The sequence below is a fragment of the Hyperoodon ampullatus genome, assembly GCF_949752795.1.
Source record: "Hyperoodon ampullatus genome assembly, chromosome: 15".
In the NCBI taxonomy this organism is placed as follows: Eukaryota; Metazoa; Chordata; class Mammalia; order Artiodactyla; family Ziphiidae; genus Hyperoodon; species Hyperoodon ampullatus.
The window spans coordinates 10,385,748-10,406,170 of NC_136928.1; the positions used below are offsets into that span (position 1 = coordinate 10,385,748).

At 52.1% G+C, this 20,423-nt stretch overlaps 1 protein-coding gene across 4 annotated transcripts in view; it reads right to left on the reverse strand.

Moving 5' to 3' along the window:
* Positions 1-1,704: 1,704 nt before the first annotated feature.
* REEP1 (receptor accessory protein 1) overlaps positions 1,705-20,423 on the reverse strand; it is a gene marked incomplete at both ends in the record, with an annotated part of 109,445 nt that continues 90,726 nt past the window's right edge. The window contains 4 exons of one of the 4 annotated variants that reach the window (XM_079721101.1): positions 1,705-1,776; positions 3,751-3,902; positions 10,312-10,347; positions 15,007-15,184. In XM_079721101.1, the coding sequence (XP_079577227.1) occupies positions 1,705-1,776; positions 3,751-3,902; positions 10,312-10,347; positions 15,007-15,184 (438 nt within the window). The remainder of the gene's footprint in view (positions 1,777-3,750; positions 3,903-10,311; positions 10,348-15,006; positions 15,185-20,423) is intronic. The other 3 variants (XM_079721102.1, XM_079721104.1, XM_079721103.1) reach the window with 3 other exon arrangements.

Sequence of the window (20,423 nt, forward strand, 5' to 3'; positions counted from 1 at the left end):
AAAGGGATTTAAATATGCACATCTGGTAACAAGCAACTTCAAGTAAAACCCTCTCGGAGGTGGCTAAGATCCAGCCAGTGTGTCACCAGCAGACTGATGTATGTTTGCGTGGCTCAGTCTTTAACTGGGCCTGTTTATAGCTGATGGACGGTAGGTTCTATGAGGTACATAACACTCTCTAGTGTTCAGGGCCTATCTATGAACAAACACAATCCAAGTATTATAAGTAACTGGGTTGTGACCACTGCATGCATCACACTGAAAGGAAACACCAACTCTAAGCGTAAATATACGAGTCCTACATTTAGGCTCAGCTCTACCAGGGGAGAACAGCTGCCTCAGACCAAAATGCTATTTAAACCAGATTCTTCTCTTCAGATAAAATTCTCAATCTAAGCAGGGGGTCCCCTCAGACAGTGATTTGTTCTCTTCCTAAGCGATGCGGGCTTGTATGAAGTACGAGTGCCCATGAGCGTGCAACATCTCTCTCGTTCACGTTCCGCACAGGCCAGGAAGGGAACAGAGGGCGTGAGCCAGAGCTGCCCGTGAGCCGGGGAGCAAGTCACATCCATGAAGGTCTCAACCTATGCAGCCTTTCTAGAACCCAGCGTTTGGATCGTTACCCAGGTGTCAGATGTACTTCACCGCGTATCTGAAACAAAGCATGATTGTAGGGTTGCTTTTTTTGTTGCGGTGGATGGGTTGGTTTTCGCTTAGTGTTTCCTGAAACGAGGCGCTCCCACTGTGGGCTCCTCTACCTGGGGAAATCGGTCACGGCGCTGGGTCCTAGTATGGAGACACAGTCATCGTCAAGCACTTTTGAACCACTCAGAATGATTCCTTACAACAGCTCTGTAAGTCTACATGCCCGAGAGAAGGTTTACCAAGGGCAAGGCTCCTACCTAAGACAATGATAAATCCCCTGTAAGGATTCAGAAGCTCCTAATCCTGGATCCGTGGGAGAGACAAGCTTCCTGTGACTTTTCTCTTATTCTAGGCTGTTCCCCTGACTTCGACACACTCACACCTGTCACTAAAATGTTGCCTCTCTTTATTCTAAACTTCTCTGGTCTGTTGACTAACTGTCTGAAGAATATGGACCATCGCCCTGCAGGAAAAGGGATGTTGTACTCGAGTCGTATTTGGAAGCTTCATAAGCACATCTGAGACATCCTCTAGTATCAAAATAATTTTTTACACTCCTGCTTTTGCAGTTTTCTTACACATCAGAACCTCTGGCAGCCCTTGCAAGTCCACTATATTAAGCCAAAAGCCGTAAATATGTACATCGTAGTCCAAAGTACTAGTACCAAGAACAAAAAAAAGTTAAAAAGAAAATTGCTTTGTTTGCATATACAGGACTAAAAACGAAGTATGCAACCAAGAAATTACAAATGTGCATCCCAGCAGTGCGGGTGATTCTCTTCTATTTCTAAAACACTGCTGTCTGTACGCCGGTCCAGTTGTGGAAAACTGCTGACCCCCGGCACACTACCTTTCCCTTTAGCCTCTCCCCAGCAAAAGAAAGAAAAGGAGGGGGGAAGAGAAACTCTTAGAAGTGGAACAGGGGAGAGAGGAAAGGCCATGTCCGGGGCTGCACGCTCAGTACACCAGCTTGCGGGTTTCTATGTTATTAGTGAATAAATAGCTCTTTAAGGCAGAGAAGAAACATTCTGTGGATCCAGTGCTGTTGGCTCATCTCACTCACGTGGTTTCAGTGGCCGAGGATGAGGTACTTTTCTTACTAAAGCGAGATCGGAGGATTCTAGGCGGTGCCTGGTAGAGGAAACAGAAAAAGGACCCCTCAATTTGGCATAGCACGGAAGCTTTCGAGGACAGCACCCGGCTGGGTTTGTGTTGAGACTCCAGCTCCTTTGGTCAAATGCACGCGTGTGTGAAGAGGCTGGTGCGGCTGGGGGCCCACTCGGAGTGTCCACAGTAGGAATAGGAGTCACAGCCCAGGCATCCCCATGAAGCTGAGCCAGTTGAGGAGCCCGGCGCCTCCCTCTTCAGGTTCCCCTAAGGCCCTGGATCTCCCACGTGAATGGCTACACAGAAGGATGACACATCTTGTTTCTGCCTTGAGAGCAAAATGATCTTACCAAGTGACTCAGCAGAAAGACCTCCCCATGTCTTCCCTTGGGAACCAGCCTCGTGTTACTTGGTACGTGCTTAAAATTTCCGTCACCAAATTTCCAGTCCTCTTTCTGGAGGTGAAATCCCTTCATGCACAGCAAACCACACAACAGAGGAAACACTGCCTTTAAGTATGAAGGGTTCCACCTCCTCTTCCCTACAAATGACTATCAAGGGACCCCTCCTTCCATGGGACACACAGATCACAGGGGAAGTTACTATCACAGTAAAAGAAAAGGGAAATATTTTCTAGCATAGCACTCAAGGGGGTTCAGAACTGGCCCCAACTCTCTGTACTCGGCTTCGTTTTCTACTCTGCCCTTTCATACCTCCATCCCTTCTGACCAGAGGTCCTTCCTCCCTTCTCTGTCCAAAGTCACTCCTGAGCCCCACCCACATGGCCCACTCACAGCCAGGATCAGCTCCTTGGTTCTCACATTGTTTAGCACGTGACAGGGCATCACAGGACTTTGCGCCCACGGGGGAGCGTGCCTGCTCTGTGCACTGTGTCCCCTGCCACACTGTGACTTCCTGGGAGCGGGGCCGAGTTCACCACCGTTTCCCAGCAAGGAGCTTGGTGCCCAGCGGGCACACGGAAGGGGGGCAGAAGAGAAAGAAGCAGGAACGGAAGGCTCTGGCCTTCCACATCCTGAGTCCTCACGCTACACCTTTGCAACTAGGAAATGTTTACCAGCCACCTCTGGACACAGTAAGAAAAGAATCGGTGAAACCTCTGTTTTAGGGATCTGCCTCAAGCAGTTTAACCATAAACAGTAAAGCAGCTTGCGCAGCTGTACAAAAACAAAAGCAAAAAGGCACAAAGCCTCAGGACCTAGAATGGTTCTGGCACCTTCCCTGCCCTCCGGGAAGGAGGTCAGCCTTTCCATGCACTGCCTCACCTGAGGCTCACAAGGGTCTCTGCTCTGTGGGCAGGGGGGACTCCCAACTCGCCTCAGATGGGCTCTCAGGCCGCAGTGTTCAGGGGGAGGGGAAGGGGAGAGATGTGACGGGACAGAGAGGAAGACTCTGGGGTCCCCGATTCTGCGGGCCCTGCACCTGAGCCCAAGGCTGGTGACCCTGCACAGAGCAAGGCCCTGAGGCTCTAGGCTCGGCCCTCCATCAGCATCTACAACTGGCAAGAGTACACAGATCAAGTGTATTGTTTTGGTCATTTTGAAGGGCTGTGCCCCTTCTATAACATTTTATGAACATCTACGTTGTACCAGGCACTACGCTGTGTCCTGGAGATACAGGGATGAACACGCTTTGTATAAAGACTTGTCATATAACACATTCTGAGTTTTTCTTCCTCCAAAACACTCATTTGGTTGCTTTTCATTCACACATCACCTTAGGTTGGTAGTTGGGTTTTTTGTTTGTTTTTTTAATCCCTAGGCACTATCTCACCTCTCCTATTTTCAAATACAAGTAGTAGGGTCTTTTTTACCCCTTGGCAAGTAGCTGGACGCTACCTAGTTGGCTTGTCCTGCCTGTTTGATGGAGGGAGGTCTCCCCACCCCAGGCACTCAGGAGATGTTGGGTGCCCCCAGTTCTCCAGGGCAGAGCCCTTTGTGCAAACACACGCTCCACCCCGCAGCCCCCAACACCGTGTACCTCCAGGGGGAACTCCGTCCTTCGAGGCGCTTTATACTTGTACATGAAATCCAGCAGGTCTTCCTCCTCCTCATCGGAAAACGCCAAAGGGTTTTGGACCTGGTGAGGCTCCCAGGCCTTCACACCACCCTCATTCACATCCCCCTCAACCACTGAATGTCCATTTACAATCTATGCAGAGGAGACAAAGTACAGCGAGGTGGGATCAGTGTAGAAAGGAGCGGAGAAGGGCACGCAAGGTCAAAGTCAGGCACACAGCACAGCAAGCCAGGCCGGTTAGGAGAGCCGAGGCCCCGGTATCCACCAGCGATACTGCAGAGGATCCAGGATCACTGCAACTGTGAGACTGGTCAGGCGCTGTGCATGGGAACGAGCACAGGCTTCAGAATCTACTGACAAGCTACCAGGGGAGGTGGGGACAGCGCTGCCTTAACTGAGACACGTCTAACCCTGCAGCTTAGAGCTGTGAGGCCATACCAGAAGAATGCTCCGGGAAAGAATCTCTAGAAAAGATGGTGGCAGTAACCTCTGGAGAGGAATAGCACAGTTTTCTATAACACAAACCAGCAATGCTGACAGTGCCTTAACTACACTTGCACTTTCAGCTCCAAGCATTCTTTAAGAGACAGGATGTAAAATGCCAGGAAGCCTTCAGAGAGAACCTTAAGCAAAGCTATGTAGATTTTTCATTTCAAAGGCCAAGTCCTAGAGAAGCAAAGGAGCCTAGTGGAAGGAGAATCTAGCAGCAGTCTTCCCCTCAGAAAACGACAGCAGGATTCCTGTTTTGGTTTGCCGTGACTAATCCACAGGGAAAGCACCAGAATGGATTCATGTCACTGAGTGCACGGTATTTTTGCAATGTTCAATGCTGAGCATATTCCATGTCATCTGGCCATGTGGTCCTATCTCAGTCGAGATATAAAATACTTCCTGCCCATACCCAGTTTATCTGACACCCAGAGACACTTCTTTCTAGGCTTCGTATATTGTTTTTACCTAGAATCACAGAATGCACAGCCAGGGGGCCCTCAGATCACCTGGTCCAACCACCCCCAGGCCTGCAGATAAAAACCAGAGCTCTTTCTGGGACACCCTGCTACTTCTCCCAAAAACATTTTCAGCCACAAAATGTGTTCTATCAAAAGGGGAATAACAGCACCCGGTGTGGGCTTAGTAAAACTAACAGCAGAAGCCTAATCTTGAGCCGCTTTCCCGGTCATTGCTGCTATACTCCCAACAGCCGGCAGGAGGCAGCACGAGAGCAGGGCTGCCTTAACCACGGATTTCAAAGCTGAATTGTAGGCTGGGAGCAACCTGCTCAGACAGCACCGGAGTGAGAGCCAAGCCCGAGATCATTAAACTTCCTTTGCGCTTTTTGCTCCAGTGCATCCCCCAGCCTGTCTCCTCCGGGTTTAGGTTCCCTCTGGTCCCTTCCCCTGGCCAAATCAGCTGCATCCTTAGGACAGAGGAACATGAAGGCTGGCAACTCCAGGGAGCCCTCCCTGAATGCTCCGGTCCTGCCTGCCTCTCGACTCCCAGCGGGGCTTGGAATGTGTACCACATGGCTTGTGCTGCGCGCCCTGGTTCTCCTGTCCGTCAGTCTCACTGCCTCAGCCCCACAGAAAGCATCCTGAGCTATGGCTGATCCTCCTGGGCCCCTCGGAGCACCTGACCCCGGGGTTGTACCCACAGTGGCTGCCCGTCCACTAACTGAGGTGGAGACCTGACATCGTCTCAGAGGGCTTGGCTCTTGTCCCAAATCAGAACTCGACACCTATCACAAGGACATTCCTTCTGGACACCTGACAGGAGGAAAAAGAGACAGGCCAGCCCAGGCCCGAAAGCTCTCAGACCAGGCCAGAAACTGCAGAAGCAGCCTGGCCAGCTCCGGCCGCCCCAGCACAGAACCCCACATCCTGAGAACGGGCTAGGGGGCTGGTTTGAGTCTGTGCCTCTGCACACGTGGTTCCCTCTGAATCTGGGGCCAGGGCTTTCTCTGTACTGATCACTCTGGGGTTCAGAGGGCAGCCCAGAGTCACCAGAACACCCTCAGGCATCGAACAATTCAGGCTGCTCACGTGGTCTGGATTCACTGAGACTGAGCGATGAACTCACACATTACCAAAATAATAATAGTAATAAAACAACAACAATGACTATCTCAGGACTGAAACAAAAATGGCTTTGAGTTTGTTCTCCACTGCATCCTTGAGCATGGACTAAAGGGTAGAAAAGAAGTGACCCTCTGGCCCACTAGAAGTGATGGATCAAGGGGAACCCAGATATCCAGGCAGGAATAGAAAACAATCATTCAACTCAGCAGAGGTGGCGGAGCAAAGGGGGTTAGTGTGGGGGCAGCTCGGGGGCTAGAAGTAGCTTCGCATGGAAGCCACAGAGAGAACCTGCTAAAAAGAGAAGAATCCTACTGCTTACTGTGTTCATGGAGGGGTTTTGCCAAGAATGTTGTTTGTAATGTTCTGCCTGACTCTCGGGACCCGTGAGAATAACCACTGTGGACAAGCTGAGCCTCTGAGCCTCCAGTTGGCTACCGTGTTGTGACACTGAATCTCTTAGCTGCGTTTCCCTCTTTGCACTGGCTGCCAGGAAGCCCAGCATCTTGGACAGTCTGTGACTTTGTGACAAGCGCTTAAACTTTTCTTCTCACTCCGACTCCATCTTACCTGCCTATTCCCTTTCTCTCAAGCTTCCGTTTTCTTAGTTGGCTCAATGTATCATCTGTATTTCCACAACCAGACTTATAAATCCTTTGTGGAACAGGGAGGCGTATAAATGAAGATATAAACACCACAGAAACGGGTCCCACCAAGAGGGGCACCAGGATGAAGATGCGTGGCTGGGCAGAAAATTCGATGGTGGGCCTCCTCAGCACTCCTCTCCCTGTAGATCCAAATAGAATTGTGACTGAATAGGTTCTCACCCGAAAGGGTACTGCTGCCCACATCTTAATACTCTGATGGCTCCTGAAGACAACTTGTATGAGGGGCATCTCATGCAAGGTCACGGCCACAACCACCTCCAAATCTCAAGGAACGGCAGCCAAGGCCTTGAGCCCGCAGAGCTGACCATGGTGCCCGAGGCTGCGCAGCCTCCAGGAAAGGACAGGGGTCGCTCTTATTTTCCACAGCAGGGGAGTGGGTGTGTGGCCTTGACGGACGTTCTGTATTAGCAAACGTGTCTACAGCAGGCTAGGAAGCAGCTGCACCTCTTCTCTCTGTGGAGGCCAGGGAGGGAGAAACTCCCAGCCCTCCAAGGCCGAGCTGATCCTTCTGCGGGAACCCCGGGCCCCCCATCCCATCAGTGCAGCAAACACCCCGGGTTAGCAAACACTCCCCCGCAGCACACGTTAGTGGGAGCCGTTAATGAAAGTCAGCAAAGGCATCTGGAGGCAAGCACGCCCATCTGGAACACTCACATCAGCGTCCCCGACAGCCACCGAGGAGAAAGAAGAGAATATTGTGTTAGGGAAGGACCTCTGGGGGTGAAACTCACACACACGTGTGAGTGTTCGTGCACACACACAGGTATACACACCCGGACACACGCTCACTCTCTGCCCACGCTCCAAACCTCTGACGGCTCCGGCTGCTGAGGAAAGAAACTGCCAGGGGGCCACCCTCAAGAAAGATGCAATTCTCTCTTTCTTTTAATAGAGAGGATAAAAAGAGACGACTCTGCTTTTTATATGCCCCGTACACTCGATTTTTTTTAAAAAAGGAAAAAAAATAAACCCCACCTCTATGACTAATTTCAAGCAGTAACAGAATTCCGTTTTCAGCTCTATATAACATCAAGGCAGCAGAGAGAAAAGAGGGGAGAAAGGGCGGTAGGTATGAGCGGGAGAGGGAGAGAATTAACAGAAGCACAGAAAATGAGACAGATGTGCAGGAGACAACAGGAGACGATTAACAGATGGGCAGGAACGGAGCGAATGTTCTCCTGGGGCCTGAGACGCACAGATGGAAATCATTTCGGGGGACCAGGAGGGCCCCTCTGACCGAAGCGTCTGTGACCCCCTGAAATCCTCTCTCCCAGCATCACTGCCCAAGCCCCGGGTGTGAGACCCACCTCCCCGGACACCATCTGCTGACACTTCACACTCGGCACCCTTCACCCGCAGAAAACGGGTCAGAGCTGGAAGGGCCCCAGGGGCATCGAGCTCAAACCACCACCGCCCCCCCTTTACAGAGGAGGAGACTGAGGCCTGGAGAACCAAGGGGTTTTCCCACCATCCCAGAGGGAAATGGTGTGGACACATCACTAGCTGGTTCCCCGCAAGAAGACCTTAGGGAGACGGGGAAGAACTCCAGGGCCCTGGGTGTCAAGAGGGCCAAGAAAGGCAGGGCTGGGGCAAAGGCTCCCAGATCACAACCCTGAGCAGGGCCACCCCAGCTGGAGGCCGCCACCGAGCCCCACCTGCTGTCCGGTCCCCAAGAAGCCCCCATCCCCGCAGCTCCCAGGAAGACCGAACTCTACTCAGTTCCCACAATCAGCTGTAATTCTGTTTAAACGTACTGGAAAGGCAGCCTCTGATCATGAAACCGCCAGGTGTCATGGGGAGGACGAGGGCTTCCCCACGCAGAGAGCAGCACAGAACCGGCCCACGAGGCAGGATCGGAGAAGGCGGCTCTCCTCTCCCCGGGGCCCCTCCCCTCCCCGGGGCCCCTCCCCTCCCCGGGGCCCCTCCCCTCCTCTCCCCGGGGCCCCTCCCCTCCTCTCCCCGGGGCCCCTCCCCTCCCCGGGGCCCCTCCCCTCCTCTCCCCGGGGCCCCTCCCCTCCCCGGTGCCCCTCCCCTCCCCGGTGCCCCTCCCCTCCCCGGTGCCCCTCCCCTCCCCGGGGCCCCTCCCCTCCTCTCCCCGGGGCCCCTCCCCTCCCCGGGGCCCCTCCCCTCCCCGGGGCCCCTCCTCTCCCTGGCCCCCAAGTGACAAGGTCCCGGAAGGAGAGGCCTTCTGAATGGCTCATGGAATTTACAAACTCAAAACTGTAAAGGGTGACTAGATAGAAACACCCATCATTGCCTGGGACGCTGTGGTTGTTTCCCACAAACGAGGACGTCCACCAGGCCCGAGTCTTGGCCGCTCGTGCTGGAAACAGCTGCGTGCAGCCCCTCCGTTTCTTTTATTCTTGCTGAGCATATATACACTCCTCTGTTCTGGCACGATGCTGGTCTCCGCAGCCCTGCTCAGGACTCCTTGGACCATCTGTTCTCATTAGGTTTCTGGCCTCCAAAACCCCCATGTCTTCTACAGACCTTTGAAGACCTTAGCATTGAAAAGTCTTAAAACTGAAGAAATAAAGGGAAAACAGGACCCTTCTCCCTCCACCGATCCGGGAGGCACGAGCCACGTCTCAGTGGCACCGGGGCTGGGGGCACAGGCAACAAGGGCACCAGGCGTGCCTCTCTCCTCCCCTCAGACCAGCCAGCAGCTGCAGGCCAGGGGCGGCCCCTCTCGTCTTCTGAGCCAAAGGCACCTCCTTCGTGCGGGGGGAGCAAAGGAAGCTGGGTTAGCCCAGCACCATCTCTGGCCCCTTGCGTGTCTAGGTAAGGTCAGGGAAAGCGCAGGAGCATGTCAGGACAGAACCATGTGGCTGAGCTATCCCCCACACCCAGCGGCCTGCCAGGCTGGGGAGAGCCCAGGCCCCTGCCCTCCCTGAGGTCCCCTGGCTCTAACAATAATCACCATCACCACCCTCCACAAAGTCCTTTCACAGACATTTTCACAACAGCACAGTGAAGTGGGGAAGCGGGGGTCTTTATCTCTATTCGAAGCAAATCAAGGCTTAGGGTGGTTAGGTGATTCGCACATAGGTACACAGCTGGTAAGTGGCAAAGCAGGACCAGGGCTCCCTTGGCTGCACAAGGACCGAAACCCCTGGGGCTCCATCACTTCAGAGGAGCTGGGTAAGTGCCTGGGTCCTCATCACCCAGAGCACAAGGAACTATGACCCTGGGATGGTTTTAAAATAGATCCACACATTCTTTGACGCTCCTCCCTTCAAGAGGTGGAGATGAATTCCCCTCCCCTTGAGTGTGGGCTGGACTTAATGACTCACTTCCGGCAAACAGAATAAGGCAGAAGTGGTGGTGTGTGACTTCTGACCAGGTCCTAAAAGGTACTGTGTCTTCCTGCTTGCCCTCTCTCTCCTGCATCACTCACTCTGGGTGAAGCCAGCTGCCATGTCGTAAGGATGCTCAACCAGCGCCAGAGAGGCCCATGTGGTGAGGATCTGAGGCCTCCGGCCAACAGTCACAAGACAGCCATCTTCAGTCAAGCCTTCAGATGGCTGCAGCCCTGGCCGACATCCTGACCAGAACTCCTGAGAGTCCCTGAGTCAGACCACCCAGTTAAGCCGCTCCCAAATGTCTAGCCTGGCTTCGCTGTAGGGTAATACATGTTTGCTGTTTCAAGGAGGTAACCTCCTGACTCCACCCCCCAGACCCTGCAGCTGAAAGGGAGCCCCCAGGTCTGACACCAGCTCATGGTTAGAGCCTCCTCCCGAGGCGACTCCCGCACGCTGCAGAGATGCTGGCTGTCTACTCACCTTTCCGGGTCCTGCAGGTGAAGCAGCAGGTACACACTGTGGGGATGGGGGCACCATCAGTGATAGCCCCCAGTTGACAGGAACCGGCCCCAGGCAAACCGGGAGGTCCCAGGGAGGTGTGGGGACCCCAGTGTGTTCAATACAGGGGTCCCAGGAACGTGGGTCTCTGTAGAGACACCGAGGTGGGGGAGGGATCATTCCAGATCCAGCTTCCTCTCTGGTGCTAGAAAATGACCTTGCCTGGCCCACAGAGGTCAGTCCTTGTGTCCTGCAGCCCAAGGGAAGGCAGGGGATGATGTCAAAGTTTCCTCTGAGAGGGCTTCCCTGGTGGCGCAGTGGTTGAGAGTCCGCCTGCCGATGCAGGGGACGCGGGTTCGTGCCCCAGTCCGGGAGGATCCCACGTGCCGCGGAGCGGCTGGGCCCGTGAGCCATGGCCGCTGGGCCTGCGCGTCCGGAGCCTGTGCTCCACAACGGGAGAGGCCACAACAGTGAGAGGCCCGCAAACCGCAAAAAAAAAAAAAAAAAAAAAGTTTCCTCTGAGAAGTAACTCCAACTGTGCCCACCCAGATGCCCTTCCTCTCTCTGTCTCCCAGTTCAGAATGACCTGCAGGAAACTGACCGCTGAACCCTCAAAGTGCTCACACGGCTAATTGGCTGCTACCTTACACAGTCCATTGGTCTTGGTGCACATCTGGGCCTTGGTATACAGTAGGTGCTCACTAAATACAGACTGTCTCCAAGTTCATGGAAGGCAAGGATCATTTTTTCAAGTCCCTTGTACCCTTCCTGGGGTTCAGTGCCAGACTTTCAATAAATGGTATCTGACAAAACGCCTCCCAGTCCATTCTGCAGGGTGGGCAATGCAAACTGCATAGTGTTATTTTACACCAATGGGCCTATGTTTTTATTTTACATAAATTGTTATATATCTTATTCCATTTTGTACTTTTTTCACTAGGCCTCGTGTTTTCAAACTCTACCTATATGTACGTTGAAACTGTTGCTTCCAACGCTGCACACAACTCCACGGGGGGCAGCCACTGCGTCTTGCCCAGCCTCTCCCAGCCTGCCTGCAACAGGTGCCACCTGCCAGGGCTTGCAAATAACCTTGATTGCTCTCCTCACGAGCCTAAGATGTAGGAGGGATAGGGATTCTTGTGCCTTTTCTCCAGAGGAAACCTGAACTGAATTGAGTTCGTTTTCTGTGCCAAGATCAAATCCTCTGATAGCAAGCCGCTTGGGGTATCATTCTGAGGAAGGTTCTGAGGCTGAATCTAGGCCCAGAGGGAACAAGTGTGGTGACTGCTTGTTGACGTCTGCCTCGCTGTGTTGCATTTACCGTCTCTGCACAGGCCCAGGGTCACTCAGCCAGGATGGAACCTCTGACCTGGGCGCTTCTGCCCCACGCCCAGACCCTGGGCCATCTTTCCTTGGTCTTTCTTTCTGAGATGACTTTTATTTTAGGCCCAGAACAGCCAAGGTGAGGGCCAATGGTCCCTGCCCTCCCTGCTAGGCCAGCACCTCCCTCGCCGGCCCCCTGAAATCACAGGCGCCACGGCCAAGGGCAGGCAGTGAGGAGGACAGGTCGTGTGGCAGCACAGCAGGCTCTCTGGTTCTCTGCGAACTCCACCTGCTTGGCCTGCACACCTGCAACCAGAGCGTTGCCCCTGCCCCCAGGGGGCGGCAGGGTCAGAAGCAAACAAATCAGCCCAAATCCGCTTCCATCTAGTGATTCTCTGGGAAGATGTTCAAAGCCCAGGGGATGCCTCCCATCGCCGTTTTTTTTTTTTTTTTCCGTATTGAAGTATAGTTGACTTACAATATTATATCAGTTTCAGGTGTACAGCTGCAGTAATTCAATATTTTTATAGATCATATCCGTATACAGATACTATAAATAATAATGGCTATATTCCTGTGCTGTGCACTGCAGCCTTGTAGCCCATCGATTTGATATCTGGTGGTTTGGAGCTCTTGATCCTCTCCACCCATTTTACCCCTCCCCGCCACCACTCTCCCCTCGGGCAACCACCGGTCTGTTCTCAGTAGCTCTGAGTCTGTTTCTGTTTTGTTATATTCATTTGTTTGTTTCAAGTGTTAGATTCCACATATAAATGAAAACATACAGTATTTGTCTTTCTCTGTCTGACTTATTTCACTAAGCATAATACCCTCAGGTCCATCCATGTTGTCATCCATGTTGGCAAAATTTCATTCCTTTTTATGGCTGAGTAATATCCATCACCTTTTAGAGCCTACCAAACCTCTCTCTTTCCTAGTTCTGAAGCTGCCACGAATAATCCACCAAGGGGAGGTGTAGGCAGGAGGCCTGGATGCCAGTCCTGTGTGGCCTTGGCACAGTGTGTGACCTCTCTGAGCCTACTTCCTCTGCTTCGTTCACCTCTATAATGACAATATAGACTCTAAGAGGGAAAGGGACTGTAGGGCCACCTAGGCCCACTTCCTAGCCAAAGCAGGAGTCCCTCCCTAGAGCTTCGGTCTATGACTATTTGACTTTGGTTTGGGCCCTTCCAATGTCAGGAATCTCACTACCTCACAAGGCAGCCCATTTCTGTCCTGGATACTTTCATATCATAAAGTGCTTTCGTAGGTGAGTTAGATATCAACAAGAAGAACAATAATAGCAGCAGCTACTACCTAGAGTGCCAGGCACGACCCGAAGCACCTTTACATGGATTCTTTTGGTTGAATCCTCACGACAACCCTACAAATGGGGCTTGTCATTCCCTGTGTTTAGATAAAGAATCTGCGGTGCAGAGAGAATAAACAGCTTGCCCAGGCCACACAGCTGGTAAGTGGCTGCCCCCTCGGAACTTGACCCCACTGGTTCTAGCTCTGCGCACTGAGCCTCACAGAATTGGGGCCCTTTTTCTTCCAATGACTGCTTTCGTTTGAGGCTTCGTAGCCGGTAAGCTGACCGAGGGTGGAGGCGATACCTAATGGCATTTCACATCCCTATTTCTGCGACAGCGCTCGGGAGGTCAGAAGCTGTAGATGCCCGAGGAAACCTGATGGCCAGCAGGTGAGCGGAGAGAAGGCACTGGCCTAGGAGTCATGGGGCCGCAGGAGAATGCCACCAGCGGGCAACCCTGGTGACAGCTCCCTTCCCTGGGCCTTTGTCTCTTCACTGGTAAAATCAGAGGATTAGACTGAGTGATCCCCAAGGTCCCCTCCTGCCTGGCCTTTTGGGATTCTATACTAAGTTCCCCTGGCACAGGGACAGGGTTCCTCTACCTGAGGTGGACCTCACCCCCATGGCCAAGCCTCCACCTCCCCAGCGCTGCTAGGGTTAAAATCTCTCCCTTCCAACAGAAGAGCCACATTCTTCAATCCTGGGGCCGGGGGTAGAGAGGCCATTCCTGAGAGGGTTGGAACCTAGCAGACGCTGGGCCGGGCCCCGAGCCGTTCTCCTTTCCCTGGAGGGGAGCGTGGGTTGTCATTCCCAGGGCAGTGGTGAGGCTCCCTCTTTCCCATCCACGTCTTAGACCCTCAAGTAAGGTGGGGCCTGGAAGGACCCCAGGCGCAGGACTGAGATGCCCCTGTAGGCTGCACCTCACATTACACAGTCTAGGTCTAGGTGGCCTGGAGGTCCCTGTTTATACATTTAAGGGCAGGCTAGCCGCCTGCACACGTCACAGCCAGAGATTCCAATAGTGGCCCCATTTCAGCCCCCAGGCTGCATTTCCCAGCAAGGTGGAGGGGCGGAGGTGATGATCCAGAACGATCCCGGGCAGCCCCTTCCCCATCCACCTTCTGCTGGCAGCAGCAGTACTCAGCTCCCGAAAGCCAAGCCCCTGTAATCTTCCCAAGGAACAGTCTGGGAAGCCCTGAGTCCTGGTCTAACTCCCTAGCCCTCTAATCCCTGCCTCTACCTTCCACAAGCCCGAAACCCACTGAGGGATCAGACGTCAGTGGGTCCCAGATGTGGCTGCAACCTCGACAGCATCACATACCAGGGGCTCACCCTAGACCTACTGAATCCCCTGGCGGGGGTGGCCCAGGACTCTGCACTTTTAAACAAAGTTCCAGGCCAGTCCTGGCCCAGGTATCCCCCTACCGGGGTAGACATCGAGGTAGAGGTGTGGTTTCCGTAAAGCCCTGGCCTCCACAGGAATTAGCCCTCAGAGCTAGTGTGGCCTTTGCATGTGGTGGCCGAGGTTATGCGTGGTGCATGGGGGCTCAGGGAGGGGAGGAGATGGTAGAGTGAGAGAGAGGACAGGAAATACCGTGCAGGGAAAAGGGATACCGTGCTGAAAGCCCTGGCCGGGCGGGAGGAGACACTCGGGTGCTCACGACAGGTAAGCCCTCCCGGGAGTGCAGGGTCAGAGAAGAACACAGAGAAAGCTGCCTTGGCCCAGGTCCAGCTGGGCCTGTCGCCTCTAGGCTTGGTCCAGGTACTACTACTCAACACCCCCCAACGCCCCAGATAATCAGATGGAGGAGATGGGGCCCTCTGGTGCGGGTGACCTAACCCTGCCCCCGATCAGAGTCCCCAAGGCCAGCCCTCTGTCCGGGCCCAAGGGCTGCTCTGATCCTTGGCTGGCCTGGCGCGGTCTGATGGACGTCTGTATGGGTGGCGAGTCCTTGGGGCACGGGCCCTAGGGGGGCCTGGGTCTCTCTCCACGAAAGCAAGGCCTACGAGGCAGAAAAGAGGGGGAGGGAAGTGACACCTACCTGAGCTGCCAGCGCTCTCAGAAGCACTCCTGGACATCTTAGGCTGGCCATGCTTGCCGCTGGCCCGCCCGGGCCCCGGTGGCGGGGGGCCTGAGGGACCAGGGGCGCCGTCTCCCCTGATGGTGGAGAGGTCCTGCATGCTGAAGCTCCGGAGTCTCTCCGATAAGGCACCCTGTCCCTGGACACAACACAGGACGGGGCACACGTCAGAGGCCTGCCCCACAGACCAGGGCAGCCGTGGCGGGCGAACGCAACCGAGGCCAAGAGGGGGCTCTGACGGTCAGCGAGGTGGAGACCAGTGCCCTGGTATACTCTGCAGAGGGGCAGCTGCCTGGTGTACTTGCAGGGAACACTGAGGGGGTGCAGGCCCTGATGTTCTAGGGCCTCCTGTGGGCCCAGGAATTGTTCTTCTGGCTCCAGGCTCCTTCCTCTCCTTCAGATGCCCCCCACGATAAGCCAGAGCCTCAGCCAGACTCAGGGCCGAGGAAAGGACTGCTGCCTTCGGTTCCTACTCTCCAGGGCTTGTCTGCGGCTTCTCAGGCTTTACATAAATAAAAATCCTTAAAGAGCTACATTTTGCTCAGTTCCCAGGACACAAGAATCTGGCTAGAACATCAGAACTTAATAATCTATGTGCTCAGTCCTTACTCTTTTCAAAGGAAATAAAATGCAGACAGTATTTTTTAAATGTATGACAACAGCCATTTCTGTTATCTGTTCACATGACTGTACATGAGTCACACTGACTGCCACTGTCACATTTGAGCTTCACAAAATACCCAAAGGTAATGAATCAGGAAGGAAAAAGATTATATTAAAAAAAAAACACACACGCGCAACAAAACACTGTTGAGTGTAACCATTTCTTATTCTCAAGGAGCCACAGACACTGTCTCGGGGGGGAAACTGTTCTTTTGTTTAGGAAAGCAAGATCAATCCATTATACATATGAAAGGGAAGGGCCTCGCTGTCTGGATGAGAGACTCTGTCAACGTGAAAGGATTCTAAGGAAGGCACAGGGATGATAGCATTGCTTTAGGTGTGCCTCGGGGGCTGGTGGGGGGAGACTCGTGTCTGGGGGAGAAGGAAACCTGAGGGCGGAGGGGTTGGTAAGAAGACGTGGATTACTGAGAACTGGGCTGGGATTTGGAGCAAGAGGTGACAGGCAAGTAACCACTAGGCAAACTGATAAACTTGGGTATCTTCAGAAACACTCGTGGGCACGCAGACTTCCCATAGGTACGTGGGATGCATGGATGGGGGGGCGGAGGTATTTTATTTGAATAATGAAGGAAAGCCTCTAGTCCTAGAGGGCTAGAGGACGTGGGGACCACAGGCACCGCAGATAGAACAGAGCCAACCAATCAGCACAAAATCATCGAGAGCAGCTAACAAGGGCTCTGGGCTGGGGGGTGGGATTGATGAAACCAACAAGGGCCATGACAGCATTAGTTAAGAGGCTTTCAGGGATGGCAGAAGGGTTTGGAGATTTTTTTTTCCACTTTACTTAAATAGCAATGAAAATGAGCCAACAAAGCACAGTAATTCACTGAAGTAACTTCAGCAAAAGAGTCAGTTAGCTAAAGGAGCAAACGCAGAATGAGTTCATTAGAGGCAACGGGGAAAACAAAGGAGCTTGCAGACAGTTTTAGAAAAAATGTCAGAATGAAACAAAGATGCATTAAAATATGAAAATGATAAGTTCTCAACCTACCAAAGATATTTAAAAAACCATGTCTCCAGGGAACTAACAACAGCAGAAAGAAAACTATTTAAATAATCAAATATATATACAGGACTTCCCTGGTGGCACAGTGGTTAAGAATCCACCTGCCAATGCAGGGGACACGGGTTCGATCCCTGGTCCGGGAAGATCCCACATGTCGCGTAGCAACTAAGCCTGTGTGCCACAACTACTGAGCCCACACCCCACAACTACTGAAGCCTGTGCGCCCTAGAGCCCACATGCCGCAACTACTGAGCCTGCGTGCTGCAACAACTGAAGTCCGTGCGCCTAGAGCCCATGCTCAGCAACAAGGGGAGCTGCCGCAATGAGAAGCCCGCGCGCTGCAACGAAGAGTAGCCCCTGCTCACTGCAACTAGAGAAAGCCCACGTGCAACAACGAAGACCCAACACAGCCAAAAATAAAAATAAATTTAAAAATAAATAGGTAAAATAAAATAAAAAGAAATATATATATATATATACAACTAGAATTCTAAATCCAGGCAAAGGGGTGTTTGGAGGGCATTATGTGAGAAAGGCAGAAATCTCCCTGGTTGCCTCAGATACAGCTCCTGAACAATGGTGGGCAAGGGGTTTGAGGCTTCACCTTCTAGACATAACAGCTGGATGGTCTTTGCCAAGAAAACGAGGGGGGAGACCAGCTCCCCCGTATAATCCCTTCCAAATCCATCAGCCAATGACCCATGATTATTCTACTCAGAAACATTCAAGACGACATCTAGGAACTTCCCTAGTGGTCCAGTGATTAAGACTCTGTGCTTCCACAATAGGGGGCACGGGTTCAATCCCTGGTCGGGGAACTAAGATCCCACATGCTGCGGGGGGAAGCCAAAAAAAAAAAAAAAAGGATCACTTCTGGGCAAAAAAACTAGGAGGGGGGGCTTCCCTGGTGGCGCAGTGGTTGAGAGTCCGCCTACCGATGCAGGGGACACGGGTTCGTGCCCCGGTCCGGGAAGATCCCACATGCCATGGCGTGGCTGGGCCCGTGAGCCATGGCCGCTGAGCCTGCGCGTCCGGAGCCTGTGCTCCGCAACGGGAGAGGCCACAACAGTGAGAGGCCTGCGTACCGCAAAAAAAAAAAAAAAAACACCACTAGGAGGGTCTTCATGATTCTAAGTCCAAGTAAATGGTGGCAGACTAACTCCTTCCCTGGGTCTGCCAGCTCTTACAAAGGCTCAGCAATGTATCTGAGGAAAAGAGGCAGCAGGCATCACACATGTCCATGACCATTTCAGCAAAGCACTCAGTTCCAGTCCTAGAAGCCAGCCGGCCTGCTCCAGTATCACTAGCATCATGAAGACTGGAAGTGGCAGAGGTTAGGAAAGAAAAGGAGATAATATCTCAGTATCGACTGAGTTCTGTCTCAGAAGAAACCACGGCAGCATGGATACAGGCTCTTGAAAACAAATTAGCCGGTACCCATCAAAACAATCTGAGATGGTTCAAATCAGTACAGCCCTTTCATCTGTAACCCTCTCAGCCCTGCTCAGTCTCTACTGCAAACCTCATCTCCATTCACTTTCCACAAACCTTATTCCACCGGCCAATTCAGCTCTGCTCTGAGAACCTTCGTTTTCTTATTCTGGGAACAGCCAAGAGTGGTTCTCTGGTATTCTGCAAAACTGGGTTCCTTATTTTTGGGAAAATAAATTTGGACTCCCTAAATTTGGAAAAGCTTAAAAACATATTCTATAATTCGATGAGCCACATATTAAAAGCTTTGAGAAGCCATAGTGTTTTGGGTTGTTTGACTCAGCATATCCCAAATGTATTTGACCACAGTGGGATAGACTGTTAGTTGACCATCCAAAAGTCATTCCCAATTCCGTTCTCGAAATGGTGAGAAAAAAAAACAGATTTCCCAAACTCCCTCCTAGCTATTATGCATGGCCATGGGATGCAGTTCTGGCCAATGGGAGGTAATGGGAAATCTGCTAAGGGATTTCTGGGAAAGATATTTTCTCTCTCTCACATGCAGAAGGAGAAAAGCCTGACCCTCTTCCCTGCTTTCCGCCTTTGACTGTGGGAACTGCCACCTTGTGACAAGGAGACTCACAGAGACATCCACCCGGAGCCTTGGCATCACTAAGTCACTGGAATACTGACAATGCCCATTGACTCCTAAACTTCTTGTGAATAATTATCATCAATTACAAGACATACATTTTTTCACCTCTGAAAACTGGGGAGGGTCTTACGATTGCTGTTGCCTTGTCCTTGTTGTCACTGCCTGCACATGAATGCACTTGGTTGTTATTCCCAAAGGCATGACCAGACAATGGAAACTCCTGACTGTTCACTGTTAACAAACCATTTAAGACCCAATTGGGACTTCCCTGGTGGCACAGTGGTTAAGACTCCGCCCTTCCAATGCAGGGGGCTTGGGTTCAATCCCTGGTCAGGGAACTAAGATCCCACACGCCGTGCGGTGCAGCCAAAAGATTAAAAAAAAAAAAAAAGACCCGCTGGAAGAAGGAATCTGAGTCTAGGTTGCCTAAAACACATTCTACTGACACCTTCTAGTAAGATGAAGAAAGTGGCAACATCAGAACTGGCAGAATGGGTATCAGCAGCATGGATGAAAATCTCAGACAAAAGCTCTGCATCACCAACGCTCTAGAAAGCACAGAGAGTGATGTGGCCTCATCATAAACGGATACTGATGAACGGAGTTGAAAAGTGATTCAGAAGAATCAGATTCTGAAAGTGAAGGTTAGAAAGACTTCAATTTATTGTGCCTATATACTTTATTGCATATACAAAAGTGACACACAGAAAAATCTATGTCTAAAGACTCCAAAAGAGTCTTTTTAATAAGTAGAAGTAGATGGGACTTCCCTGGTGGTCCAGTGGTTAAGAATCTACCTTCCAATGCAGGGGATATGAATTTGATCCCTGGTTGGGGAACTAAGATCCCACATGCCACGGGGCAGCTGAGCCCATGTGCACTCTAGAGCCCAGCCTCATGGGAACAGAAAGGAACACATCCACAGCCTTCCATGAAAACTAATCTCCTACTTGTACTGTCAAACTTTGACCTCTTTATTCCCCACAGTATTATAAGCATGGTCTACCCAGTTTTGTTGTGGCTGCTTGTTTACATGCTGTTTGTTTTAACAGACTCACCTTGCTTTTTTCTGGGCACATCAACAACATATGGCCCAGTGGCTCTCTCAGCTGGGCTCCTAGAGCCCCAGAAATCCCACAGAAGTATCTTGGGGGCAAGGGAGGGAAATCTATTCCTGATTACTTTAATCTTTCCTTTTTCCTGGCTAAAACTCTTAGAAAATTGGACTTTAAGAAGTAAACTGTGGGGACTTCCCTGGTGGCACAGTGGTTAAGAATCCGCCTGCCAATGCAGGGGACACGGGTTTGAGCCCTGGTCCGGGAAGATCCCACATGCCGCAGAGCAACTAAGCCCATGCACCACAACTACTGAGCCTGCGCTCTAGCGTCTGTGTGCCGCAACTACTGAGCCCACGTGCTGCAACTACTGAAGCCCATGCACTTAGAGCCTGTGCTCCGCAACAAGAGAAGCCACCACAACGAGAAGCCCGCGCACCGCAACGAAGAGTAGCCCCCGCTCACTGCAACCAGAGAAAGCCTGTGTGCAGGAACAAAGACCCAACGCAGCCAAAAATAAATAATAAAAGTAAATTTAAAAAAAAAG